The sequence below is a fragment of the Syngnathus floridae genome, chromosome 22, assembly GCF_059516105.1.
Source record: "Syngnathus floridae isolate MCC-2025c chromosome 22, RoL_Sflo_1.0, whole genome shotgun sequence".
Lineage (NCBI taxonomy): Eukaryota > Metazoa > Chordata > Actinopteri > Syngnathiformes > Syngnathidae > Syngnathus > Syngnathus floridae.
Window position 1 is genome coordinate 929,878 of NC_142434.1, and position 12,601 is coordinate 942,478.

The window sequence follows — 12,601 nt, forward strand, 5'->3', positions numbered from 1 at the left end:
GTTGTTTGTGGTTGTTTTTGCGCAGCCACAACACCAAGACCACGTCGTGGTTGGACCCCAGACTCGCCAAGAAGGCCAAGCCGCCCGAGGAGTGCAAGGAGGACGGTGAGTTACGCGCACTTACGCCACTCTTATTTATCTACTTGGACTTAAGATGGACTGGCGCTTTACAAAGAATTCTTTATTCTCTGCTGGGAGCGAGCTGCTGCGTGCTTCGGCCACCCACACACACACACACACACACACACACACACACGCCTGCACGTGTCGTCTGTCTCCTTCGTCCTTCCCCTGCGCCGGTGACTGATGGCCTTTGGAGACGATGCGTTCAGGAGCACCGGGATAGAGCTACCTCGCTGCTAAATTTAACAAACAGGGCCATCCGTCCGGTCAAAGTGTTGCCTTTGCTCAAAATGGCCGCTCGCTCACTTGCTCAAACCAGGTGCATTATATTTGGTCTTGCAAATGAAAATGAATATGAAATTGCCAATTCCTTCCAAATTCGCTAACCCGGCCGACGCTTTTGCTACCGTTGGCGCCAAAAGGCGCGTTCGACATCACAGCCACCTTGTCGTTACTTAGACGTCTTGATATTTGCGACCGCATCGGGATGCGTCTTTGTCCCGCTTGGTTTTCCTTTCCTCCATTTCTTTTTGTCAGCAGGGTGTACTTGTTGTTTGCTTTTTTGTTTTTGTTCCAAGCGAGCTGAAAATGTTGTTTTTGAAAGTCTTCCTTCCCCGCCGAGCGTACGCTGGCTGGGAAATAACAACGCCTCTCACCTACGTTCTGTTCGCCACGAAACGCCTACGGGAAGGCAAAATGCAACAAAGTATGTTCCGGAATCAAAATGCAGTCGCGCAGCTAATTTTGTATGTCTCGCAAGATAATAACGACGGCAAATATAGATTTTATTGTTTCATTATTATTAATTTAAATGTTTGTATGATAGAGTATGTTTTATGGCTATTTAAGCGACAGTATCGTGTCTCTAGTATCGACACAGTCGGTTTTCCTACATTACAGTATCGGCACATCAAATATCTCCGGGTCGCTCACCACATTTTGGTAATTACAAATATTTCGAGACATACTTTAAATGTGACACTTTGATTGCGCACCATTTGGGAGTCCCCGAAAGCTCAACACACACGTTGAGGACAAGTGCGACCGCACACGCGCACTCCAATCTGGCGTCCTCAGGTGTGCGTGCATGGTCTAGAAATACACCCATCAATCATGTCGCTGACAACGCTCCTCCTCGCTTCTCCCGGCCGCCACCACGACGCTCAAGGTGAAGGAGGGCGCCGCTGCTTGGCGCCCGATAATAACTCACCTGTGGCGCGCACGCACGCACGCACCGCCACGCACACGCAGCAACTCAAGTGTGGGTGGTGGCGTCAAAGTGTACCCAAGCAGATTTACTGGCCCGATGGTGGTGTTCCAATGTGCTTCTTATCGACTCAGTCGGGGATTTAGTGGGGCCGCTAAGGTAGCTCGCTAGCAAAGGCGGGCTCGAAATATTGATACGCTCGTTAAAACGACAACATTGGCCATGAAGAGCTTGCAGAATATCGATAGTTGACATTTAAAGACAAATATTGATGTTTGAAATGCCGTATCGTAGCAACATTTGACGCCTATGCATTCCATAGGCGCCCTGACTGAAGCCGTAAATGTTCCTTCACCAAGCGGCCGTGTTAAAGGTCATTCCTCACAAAAACCAAAGGAATTCCGTCCGTTCGTGACCCGGACGATTTTGACGGCCTCAAAAGAAAACGCCGGCTTGTTTACGAGCGCTCGTCGGCGATCGATCGGAAGGTCGGCCCGGGTCTCCGCCGACACGTTTCTGCTGAGATCCTCACTCTTGGCTCCGGAAGGAAGCACGGGCGGAATTAAATGGCTTCTTTTTCCCGCAGTCGCCGCTATTTATCACTTTGAACACGCTGGGAATTGAATCCGCAGCTGGGCTGAGGGGGCGTGTTCACACCAGCCACATTCGCCCCAACATCTGACAGGCCCCTTTTAGCACGCCTCTGCATTAAAAGGTGATAAAAAAATGACAAATGATAACCTCAAGAGACTTAAGGGAGCCTACTCAAATGGGGCCAGGGCTCTCGCGGGGATATGAATCGCTCGAAAGCTTTTAAATGGATGATTTGTCGATAAAAAAGATCAGAGGTAAATCAATAAGGGGCCAGCGCGGTCCCACAAGGTTGTGGTGGGTTCCATAAAAATGGGAAATTGGAAACTGCGTCGTAAGATTGTAGAAAATAAATTGAGCAAATAGAAACAAATAGCACTAGCTTAACCTCGCACGGTTGTCCGCCATGTTTTTGTTTACGCTTAACCAAAAGACTATCAAGAATATTTATCCTTTGGTTATGTATAATTGGAATGTAACATCTAATCATCAACAAAACATTAAGAAAAACAGCACTGTCGATTTTAGCCCGAGGACGCTAGCTTATTTGTTCATTAGCTTCGGCACGCTAGCGTTAGCGTCCTCGGGCTAAATCGACAGTTTCAGCTTAAAACGGAAAGTGAAGAGAAGAGATGCAGCTTTTCCCTTTGATAATTTTTCCCTTGCGTGTAGGAGGATGCGAGTACACGGGACACTGGGCGCGGAAACTGGGCCAAGGAATAATATTACGTGAGCACACAATGACCACCGAGAAGAAAAAGGAGGGAAAAAGATGCGGGACTCAGCGTTTTGACAAACAGACTCCAAAATGTTTTGTCTCAACTTTTTGGGCAACAAATCAAAGACTGCACTTCACAATGAACTACTTTTAATGAAGCCACTCGAGCAAGCTATAGAAAATAAATAAACCATTTGAAGCCATTTTTAGGGAGGAAAAATGAGTGGGGCGGAATCTGGAAAAAAAAAAAAAAAGTTTGGTTTGATGTGATTTCATCCGTCAGTTTGTGTCCAAGTGCTCGTGCTTTTTTTTTTTCTCTTCCTGACTCGAATTCTTTGATGTCTGTTTCCAGAGCTTCCGTATGGCTGGGAGAAAATCGACGACCCCATTTACGGCAGCTACTATGTGGAGTAAGTCGGCCGCATGAAAGGCGCTCAATGCAAAATCTCCGTTTTTTTTGCTCACAGTACGTATTTGAAACCAAAATAAAAACCCATTATTTTTTCTCTTTCCCGCCCAGTTCTGCGGCTCGCTTACGTAACGTGGCGGCGGGCCATTTAATTAATCATCGTAGCGAGAGACGCTCGCTCGCCCGCCAGCCCGCCGCAGCGCATCTTAACCGCTGATGATCTTTTTGTCGTTGTCACGGCGCAGCCACATAAACAGGAGGACCCAGTTTGAGAACCCGGTTCTGGAGGCCAAGAGGAGACTCCAGCAGGAGCAGCAGATGCAAAGTCAGGGGCTCTCCTCGCTCCCGCTTCCCACCATCTACAGAGGTAATCAGCCGCCATCATCTAGCGATTATTCATTCGTGGAAATATGGATTTTTTTTTTCCTCCAGCAGCGGCAGCAGCAATAAATCCTCTTAAGGAACCTCTAGCCACAGGCCTCTTCATTAGGTACACCATTTATGAGCATCCTGAACGGTAGTCGGAAGCTAAAACAATAAAAGAAGCTATCAATAACTAGTGGACATAAATGATGACATGCTAATCGCACAGAAGTGACATGAGTGTACCTAATGAAGTGTCCGTTCCCCTTTCACCTCGGCTTGTTTACCCCACTGGAGTGGCAATGATGGGATGGCGACCCCCCATCCGAGTGAGGTTCTTTCTCTTCCACCTTGTCCTCCCTCCCAAATGTCAGTACAAGATGGCGGCCCGTGCGCCGCCCGCTCGGGCCCGGCGCCGGAGCGCTGCCGCAGCCTGAACGACCTGTCCTCCCGCTCGCCGCCGCCGGCGCCACGGCGCCCGGCCTCGCCTTTCGCCGCCGCCGTCTCCCCGTTGCGGCACGTGCTGACCCGGCGGATGAACATGAGCCCCCGCCGCCACCGCCATCCTCGCGCCCACCGTAGCCCCTCGCCTTTGTGCCATTCCGTCAGTAAGTAGGTCGGAGACGACGGAAGAATGCTGCGGGCTAGCTCCCGATTGCTAGCTCTTGCTTCCCGTTGAGGCGGCGTGGCAGGAAGTGAGCTTTACTCCCCTCCCCAATCTTCTTTCCCGTCAATGGAACTTTTCCCTGAATGGCAGCATGCCGCTGGCTGAATTCCCGCCGCTCCGGGAAGGGAGCCCCCCCCCCCTCCGCCATATTCCTCGGAGAAGAGCCGGCCCTCTTCACCTGCATTGTGACTGTCCCACCACCCGCATTCCCTGCCAGTATTCTGACGAGCTTTCGCCCCGACCCACGTTGGCTTTGAAGCCCTTCGATCCAATCCTGCCAGTCACGGATGCCTTTTGTGTGTATGTGTGTGTGTAACGGCCATGCTCCTTTTGGTTGGGTGACAGAGAAGCCGCTGTTCACACGCGACCCCACGCAGCTGAAAGGCAGCTTCCTATCCACGGCGCTCCACAAGAGCAACATGGGCTTCGGCTTCACCATCATCGGCGGCGACGAGCCCGACGAGTTCCTGCAGGTGAAGAGCGTCATACCCGACGGGCCGGCCGCCGCCGACGGCAAGATGGCCACAGGTAGGAAGCCCCCGTGTGGATATGCATTATGGGGACTAAAGTATTAGGACGGGGGGGGGACTATATGTTCAAGATGTGGACTGTCCCAATATTTATGTACTATACATCTTCCCCCAATTCCCGACCCGCCTCCTCAGACGCGGCGTCCTACTTCTTGTAGCCCACACTAGCACACGACACAAAGTGGTGCCGAGGAGGTGTGAAATTCTCGCTAACGTTCTTTCGGCACGATGACACGACGGGGAACGCGGGGAAAGCGCGGCAGGGAATTTAAAGAACAAGTGTCGGCGCCTTCGCCTCCCGTCACCTTCGCCGATGTCCCCCCGGCCGGCGCAAAGCAGATATTTAACGGCTGCTTTTACGACGCGCTCTTTTTTAGCGCTGAAGGACACTGAGCGAGCACACGCTTTGTGTTTTAATCAATGAGCGAAGGAGCTTTGCAGTTTTTTAGCCCCGCCCCCGTAGGCTATGACGACATCTGTAACTGAGCGGCATGCTAGAAAGAAATCGATTTTTTTTTTTTTTGTGAGCCAATATAACAAAGGTGCGACATCATGTTATATAAACGACACAAAAAAAGGCTAAAAAGATAAACTTGCACTTCAAGCGTGTCCTTGTGGTCTCCAGGCGACGTGATCGTATACATCAACGACTTGTGCGTGCTGGGCACCACGCACGCCGACGTGGTCAAATTGTTCCAGTCGGTGCCCATCGGTCAGAGCGTGACCTTGGTGCTGTGCCGCGGGTACTCGCTGCCCTACGAGCCCGACGCCAACAACGCCGACGGCGCCGCCGCCATCATCTCCCCGCTGGGCATCATGGAGCAGCGTCCCCTTATGGTGAACGGTCGCCCCGGCTACGATAACTACCTGGACTACATGTCCCGCACGGCCCGCTTGGTCCCGGACGCGGGTCAGGACCACCAGCCGGACGCCCAGCAGGACGCCCCCGACGGCCTCTCGGTGGCGTCTCAAGGCGAGTTGCTGACGCTGACCCTGGTGAAGGGCGCCGACGGCTTCGGGTTCACCATCGCCGACGGCGCGGCGGGCCAGCGCGTCAAGCAGATCCTGGAGCCGGCCGGGTGCCCGGGGGTCAACGAGGGCGACCTGATCGTGGAGATCAACAAGCAGGCTGTGCTGGGCTTCACGCACGCCCAAGTGGTGGACATCCTCAAGGAGTGCGCCGTGGGCACCGAGACCTGCCTGGTGGTGCAGAGACCCGTCACAGGTGAGAGCGACTTTAGCGCCCTCTTGTGGCATCTTTGGACATTTCAGAAAGCCTAAAAAAAAAGAGAAATGCGGCTCGCGTCGCCTGTCACACTTCGTGCGGCGTCATTTCAGCCCGTCTGCTCATATTAGCGCCCGGAGGCTTGGCGTGGACCCAGTGTTTCACACACACACACACACGCGCACACACACGCACACACACAGCCGCCGTTTGCCACGCTGCTCATGCTAAGCTGTTATGTCATGATTAAACGATGACATCATGTGACACCGGCGCCGCGCTTCATTAGGCGCACCTGCACCACATGTCAGGATGAATCATCCTTACCGGATATAATAAACATATTGTTGCGTATCTCTTTTAATAAGGCAACTAACTAATAACTTTGCTCACTTTCTCGGCTTCTTGCCTCAACTTCATTTCCATGTGAATTCATGAGGAATTTAGCTCTCTCTAATTTAATCGAATTTGCCACCAAAATGATGCACTGTTCTCGTAGAAAGCAGAAATATATTTTGCTCTTTCATTTAAAATAATAAATATAATTCATAATAATAAATAAAATATAGATTCATAATAGTAAAAATCACGCTAATTTGACTTGAGGTCCAAAAAAGAAGCCAATCTTGCAGACAATCTTTGAGAGTTGGATGAGTGGCAATAAACCAACATTGACTTCCTTTTGGCACGACCTTTATAGACACTGAGAAGGTTGACGTTGTAAACGCTGTCAACAAGACATGATGTTCTTTGCTGTGGATTATAAAAGTTCTGTTTGGCTTGTAAAAGGCCCAACCTTTTCCCTGAGGTCCAGTTTGGCCTCGCTAGCAGCCGACACATTTGGCGACGTACCCAAGTGACTCGATTCTCGTTTACCTCGTCATTGGATTCATGTTAGGTTGGACATTGAAATTTGCTAATGATGACTAAAGACCCCATTCTAATCTTTTTTTTTTGCAAGCGTAGCCAAACTCACTTACACACCAAAATCAGATAGCGTCCATCTACGGATAAAAATTCCAATCAATCACGTACGTCAAGTTTGGCTTCGTTGTGATTTCACTCTCCCAAGCAGTAAATGAGTGATGGCTATAATCATCGCCGTGACTTTTATGGATGGCGGCGGTGATGTTAATACCGAGCAGGGCCTTCCCACAAGATTTGCCTCTTTGTCTGTGCAGAATCGGGAGCCCCGAGGACGACTTTTCCCGCAGACCCCTCGCCGGGTAGAGTGCCTCGTCGGTCGCTAGTGAAAGCGGACGCCGCGGGAACCCGCCGCTCATCCGGCAGTGTCTGTTTGCAGAGTACCAGGACATGGAGGTGAACTTGCGGAGGCACAAGTCCGGCTTCGGCTTCAGGGTCCTGGGCGGGGACGAGGCGGGCCAGCCTGTGAGTCCGGAGACACGTGACAAGGCTCGTATAGCGAAATCGAATCTAATTTAATCTAATCCTAATTCTAATCCATTTTGCCTTTCCCCCCCGATAGATCTTAATCGGCGCCATCATCGAGAAGAGCCCGGCGGACGTGGACGGGCGTCTGCGTCCCGGTGACGAGCTCCTCTTTGTGGACGGCATCCCCGTGGTGGGCAAGCCGCATCGCTACGTCATCGACCTGATGCACGGCGCCGCGCGCAACGGACAAGTCAACATGATCATCAGGAGGCGAAGGCAGGCCGCAGGTTTGTCCAGCGTCGCCTCCTGGAGGAATTCCACGCCAGACACTATGTTGCGGTTCTTGACCGAACCTCTCGATGTAGGCGACTCGTGTCAGGAGAACGGGCGCCACTCGGGCTCCACGCAGCACAGCTCACCGCGGAGCGACCTGACGGACGCCAACAACGCCGCCCAACCCAGCGACGTCCTCATCCACCGGAAAGAAAGCGAAGGCTTCGGCTTCGTCATCATCAGCTCGCTCAACCGGCCCGAGGCGCCCGCCGCCAACCGTGAGTCGCTCAAAAGTATCGGGACGCCGCTCCGCCGCCGTGAGTCGCTGACCTTTCGTGTCCGACAGCGGTGCCGCACAAGATCGGGCGGATCATCGAGGGCAGCCCGGCCGACCGCTGCGCCAAGATGAAGGTGGGCGACCGCATCCTGGCTGTCAACGGCCAGTCCATCGTCAACATGCCGCACGGCGACATCGTCAAGCTCATCAAGGACGCCGGCCTGAGCGTCACGCTGAGGATCGTCCCGCAGGAAGGTCAGTTTGTCGCAAAAGCACTCGCTGCAGACTCGGGATCGACAATCCCTGACTCGGTTGCAGCCGAGGCGAGCAACCCACCGTCGGCGCCCACCTCGGAGAAGCCGAGCCCCCTGGCGCAGCAGAGCCCCAAGACGCAGCCGCCCGCCGTCGGCCCGCAGCCCGACCCGGGTGCCGCCGAGTCGGCCCAGTCGGACGCCAAAACCCAGCGGAGCCCTGTCGGCGGCCAGCTGCCAGCACCCCCGACGCAGACCTATCCACACGAGGGCAGGTAACAAACTCCCGCAAATGATTATGATTATTTTTTCCTCCACACAACTGGTGTAATTGTCTGAAACGTACCCAGTTACAGATCGGAGGTGAAAGCCCGGCAGGACGTGAAACCGGACATCCGCCAGCCGCCCTTCACCGACTACCGGCAGCCGCCCGTGGACTACCGGCACCCCCCGGTGGCTGACTACCGCCAGCCGCCCACGCTGGAATACCGCCACCCGCCCCTCTTGGACTTCCGGCCGCAGTTCGCTGTGGCAGACTACCGCATGCCGCCGGTGCAGGTAAGCGAGGAGAAGCGGGAGCGTCTCTGCCATCTGACGTGACGCCGGCCGCTTTGCCTTCAGCTGTCGCAGGACTTTGACTTCTTCACGGTGGAGCTGGAGAAGAGCGTCAAGGGTTTCGGCTTCAGCATCCGCGGAGGTCGGGAGTACAAGATGGACCTGTTCGTCCTCAGGCTGGCCGAGGACGGCCCGGCGCTACGCAACGGCAGGATGCGGGTATGCCACAAAAACCCAAACGGCTTCATCTCTAAATCATCATCATTCATTCTGGGTCCCATCAGGTGGGCGACCAGATCATCGAGATCAACGGCGAGACCACCCGGGACATGACCCACGGGCGCGCCATCGAGCTGATCAAGTCGGGGGGCAGGCGTGTGCGTCTCCTCTTGAAGCGGGGCACGGGACAGGTCCCCGACTACGGTGAGTCGTCCTCGGCCCGACTAACACCACGCGGACGACGCGCTCGCGGCTAATCTCGTCCGCTAACCGCCGTGGTGTCACTAACTGATTGCTCTAGGTTGTCGCCCCCCCTTCTTTAGGAATGGTATCTTCCGCTCACTCCATGTGCATGAAAAGTGACACGCATGGCGCCCCCTATTTCGTCCTCATGGGGCACCCCAAGGACACGGTTTGTGGCCGAGCCAAATCTTCTTCTTCTCGCCCCTCGCTCACGCTTGTCGTGTGTGTGTGTGTGTTCCTAATATTTTGACTCTCCACCTCAGACAAATAATAATAGAAAACAAGCTACCGGTGTGATTTTTTTATTTTAGCACCCTCCAAGGTGCTCATTTGCATACCAAATGGTTATGCAAATCATGCAGGCTTGTTGTTCTATGTTTTTTTTCAACATTTCAGCACTAATGCTACGCACTGGCGTGATCGTGCATCATCCTGTGTTTGTTTTTGTGCTTCCAGCAAAGAACAAAAGACAATTTGGACAAAAGGATTGGGACACACATTGACTCAATGAATTTAAAATAAGTCCTTTGAGCTTTTTCATTTTGGATACTCATGCTGTGTCCCAATACTTTTGTACAAAAAGTGTATGTGCTGTTAAATGCTGTTTGAGTTGCCATAGTAACCATGCAAGTTTAAGCATGTCTCAGCATGTAAATACGAAGGCTGACATTTTGTAAAAACAATTTTCAAAATGGATAATTGGAGGCGCACTTTTGCTAACGTTAGCCGCTAACCTGACACCCTCATCGCTCACCAGGCAAGGCCCCACCTTTTAAAGCCACACACTCTCAAAGTCACAGACTTTTTGTTGGCGTTTATATAATCAATTTTTATCTGAGAAATCGATGGGATCATTTTGAAGCGCTTCCCTGTGGCATGCGTTTTATTTTGACAGCTGTTGCAGTGGCATGCGTCCGTCGTGTTACTCTGTTCTTTTTTGCGTCCGTCCTGACCCGCCGCGACTGTCTTCCAGACAATGGCGCCTCTTGGGACGCTCGCCCTTCAGCCTCTCCAAGCCTGCCGGAAGTAACCTCGCCGCTCGATAGACTTTCGGCGGGGAGCGTAGGGAGCGACGGCGGCCGGTCCGCCCGCGAGGGATGCGAGGAGCGCCGTGCCGCGCCGGGACGCGAGAGAATTCCCGGAGGAAGCGGCTTTCTTGCCACTCCCGCCGTGCACGCGAACGGGACCAGCAGGCCGGGCCCGGAGCCCGGGCGGGACTTCCCGGCCGCCGTCTCTCCGGGGCCCTGGAAGATCCCCGCATCGGACAAGCTTCCCGGCGCGCTGCGGGCGGGAACTTGGACCAGCTAACGGCTCGACCCACCGAGGAAACCGATCGACTCGTTTTATTTATTCGACTACGGACTAAATTATTGGACACCCTCCACCTTAAAAACTGGACGTTCATCCACTTTTGTTTGGAGGAATCAGCCGAAACTGAGAAGCAATCAAATGTAAGCAGATTTTTATACGACAAGCCGGACTCAATGGGGTCTCTTTTTCTCGGACTTTGCCTTAACCGGACTGCGTGGGCCCAACAACAATCACCGTGTAAATAAAACAGAAGGCTGAGGAATGACGCCGAGGAGGGCATGGAGTGCCTTAGGAAGGAGCGAGGGGCGGAGAGTAGATGTTTTGAACCAAGGCTGCTAGTAACCATGACGACCATACATGACGTACTGTGAATCAGATTCTGTCGACATCTCGTGCGCTTTTATGTCCCGCTGGTCCTTAAGTGTGCCAAATGGCTTGGCTCGTGTGTATTTTTGTACAATCAAGTCTGTAGCGCTAACAGTGTTTTAAAGCAGAAGTCATCTCGGTTGCCACAGTGACAAGGGACCGTCAAGCACAACTTGGAAGCGTCTTTTGTCTTTTTCATCACTTTTGTTGGGCAACGAAAACCAAAACGTGAGTGTATGCGTGCGTGTGTGCGTGCGTGCGTGTTGATGACACAGCTCAGAATCACTGTGTAGTGTAAAACAGGAAAAAAAAACAACAAAAAAACGGTGGTCGCCAGACTTGTAGGTATGCGGAGCAACTATTTTTATGAAGGAAATGCAGCACTACGAAAATATTAACTTGTTTTTGTTCCCAGAAATCTTGTATGATACTCTGAAGACTAAAATAAAACGTTGACACAATAGCAACGCTATGTATTGACTCACTGTGCCGCAAACAGCAAACGAATAGTATTTTTTTTTAATAATTCATATGCGGAATAAATTGGGGTGATTAATTACATAGCAGTGATTCATTTGGTGTTTCTGAAGCAGTTCACTGTTGTGCATAGAGGGAGGTTATAGTTAAATTAGCTCACTCAAATGGAGTTCTGTTCACGTTTGTGATTTATTAACTATGTTTAATCGTAAACTGTGTGTTTTATTTTTTTTAAATACAGTATAATCGTTCTTCGGTTGGATAAACGAGGTCTGCACGTTTGGAATTGTAGTGCTTATGTTTGTCCACAGGAGGGCGCGCTGAATGAAATGTATGTTGTCATCCCCGAATGTCCACTGGAGGGCACTGTTGACTCGCTTTTACACCCGTTTGGCTTTCCTCGTCATGTTACTAAATTTTATTAGTCACATGTTCATTTTTCATAGGCGTCCTCTGTGTTGTGCAATGTCCGTAACACTTTCTCCTGGTGTGGTTTACCGTCATCGTGCTGTAGTTCCTCATCCGGTTTTTTACCCTTCACACTTCTTCTTTTAGCGCGGTCATTGAAATGAGCACAGTTTGACTGAAGCAAGTGTAAGAAACCTGTTGGCGGTTGAATGAATGCCTTTCATTCAATCTCAAAAACAAAGACGTTTGTGAAACCACAAATCCTCATTATATGCATGATGCAACAATTGTCAGGTCATGACAGGTTGACTTGCATGACTTGTTTTACTGGAACAACCCATCGAGGCAGCGTAAATCCTGCAAGTATGACTTGCTATTTTGTAAACTTTTGCATGTCATTTGTCTTGATGTATTCACTGTTTTTCATAATGATTGCCATCTGCACAACCTTACCAGTTTTTTTTCACAGTGACTGAGCCATAGGTGTGATATCCGGTAGCATCACAGACGTCATCTGCAGAGGTGACAGTGGGCTCCCCAAAAGGCCCGTTTGAGTGTCACTTCTCGTGATACACGCCTGCATATAGATGGATACTTGACATTCCACAGACACGGCTGCTGCTCAGCCTGTTCTGCTATACGTCGCTCACGTCACCATGGAAGAAGCTTTTAGGTGTCCTCGATACTTGTGGCTGCATGATTGACAAATGTGATTCTATTTAAAGGAAAATACGTTCAAATGAAAGAAGGCTTCAGAAATGATTCGAATGATTATGAATAGAATATGAAATGTGTTTAAGTACTCTCACGATGTGAAGAAAGTATTTGGGGAGCTATCAGGAAGATGAAGATACTGCTGGAATTTCTGGCAAGTAATCAATGTCTGTCTGGCGACCACATCGTAAAGAGGCGGAGTATCATTGACGTGTATCCATTATGTGTTCAGGACACAATTAGAATGCATTAATTGTTTTAGAACTTCCAAGAAACGTCTGC

The 12,601-nt window shown here is 51.3% G+C and overlaps 1 protein-coding gene across 8 annotated transcripts in view; it reads left to right on the plus strand.

The window, feature by feature from the left end:
* Nucleotides 1-11,187, plus strand: part of magi2a (membrane associated guanylate kinase, WW and PDZ domain containing 2a) — a 37,670-nt gene extending 26,483 nt beyond the window's left edge. For 3 of the 8 annotated variants that reach the window (XM_088367445.1, XM_088367451.1, XM_088367450.1), the window contains exons 6-19: nucleotides 26-105; nucleotides 2,992-3,049; nucleotides 3,294-3,415; nucleotides 4,424-4,606; nucleotides 5,234-5,833; nucleotides 7,015-7,059; nucleotides 7,137-7,246; nucleotides 7,320-7,776; nucleotides 7,845-8,030; nucleotides 8,094-8,301; nucleotides 8,377-8,584; nucleotides 8,648-8,800; nucleotides 8,866-9,004; nucleotides 10,017-11,187. In XM_088367445.1, the coding sequence (XP_088223571.1) occupies nucleotides 26-105; nucleotides 2,992-3,049; nucleotides 3,294-3,415; nucleotides 4,424-4,606; nucleotides 5,234-5,833; nucleotides 7,015-7,059; nucleotides 7,137-7,246; nucleotides 7,320-7,776; nucleotides 7,845-8,030; nucleotides 8,094-8,301; nucleotides 8,377-8,584; nucleotides 8,648-8,800; nucleotides 8,866-9,004; nucleotides 10,017-10,351 (2,884 nt within the window). In that variant the 3' untranslated portion in view covers nucleotides 10,352-11,187. Of the gene's footprint in view, nucleotides 1-25; nucleotides 106-2,991; nucleotides 3,050-3,293; nucleotides 3,416-4,423; nucleotides 4,607-5,233; nucleotides 5,834-7,014; nucleotides 7,060-7,136; nucleotides 7,247-7,319; nucleotides 7,777-7,844; nucleotides 8,031-8,093; nucleotides 8,302-8,376; nucleotides 8,585-8,647; nucleotides 8,801-8,865; nucleotides 9,005-9,101; nucleotides 9,213-10,016 lie in introns of all 8 variants that reach the window. The other 5 variants (XM_088367452.1, XM_088367448.1, XM_088367449.1 and 2 more) reach the window with 5 other exon arrangements.
* Nucleotides 11,188-12,601: the final 1,414 nt, after the last annotated feature.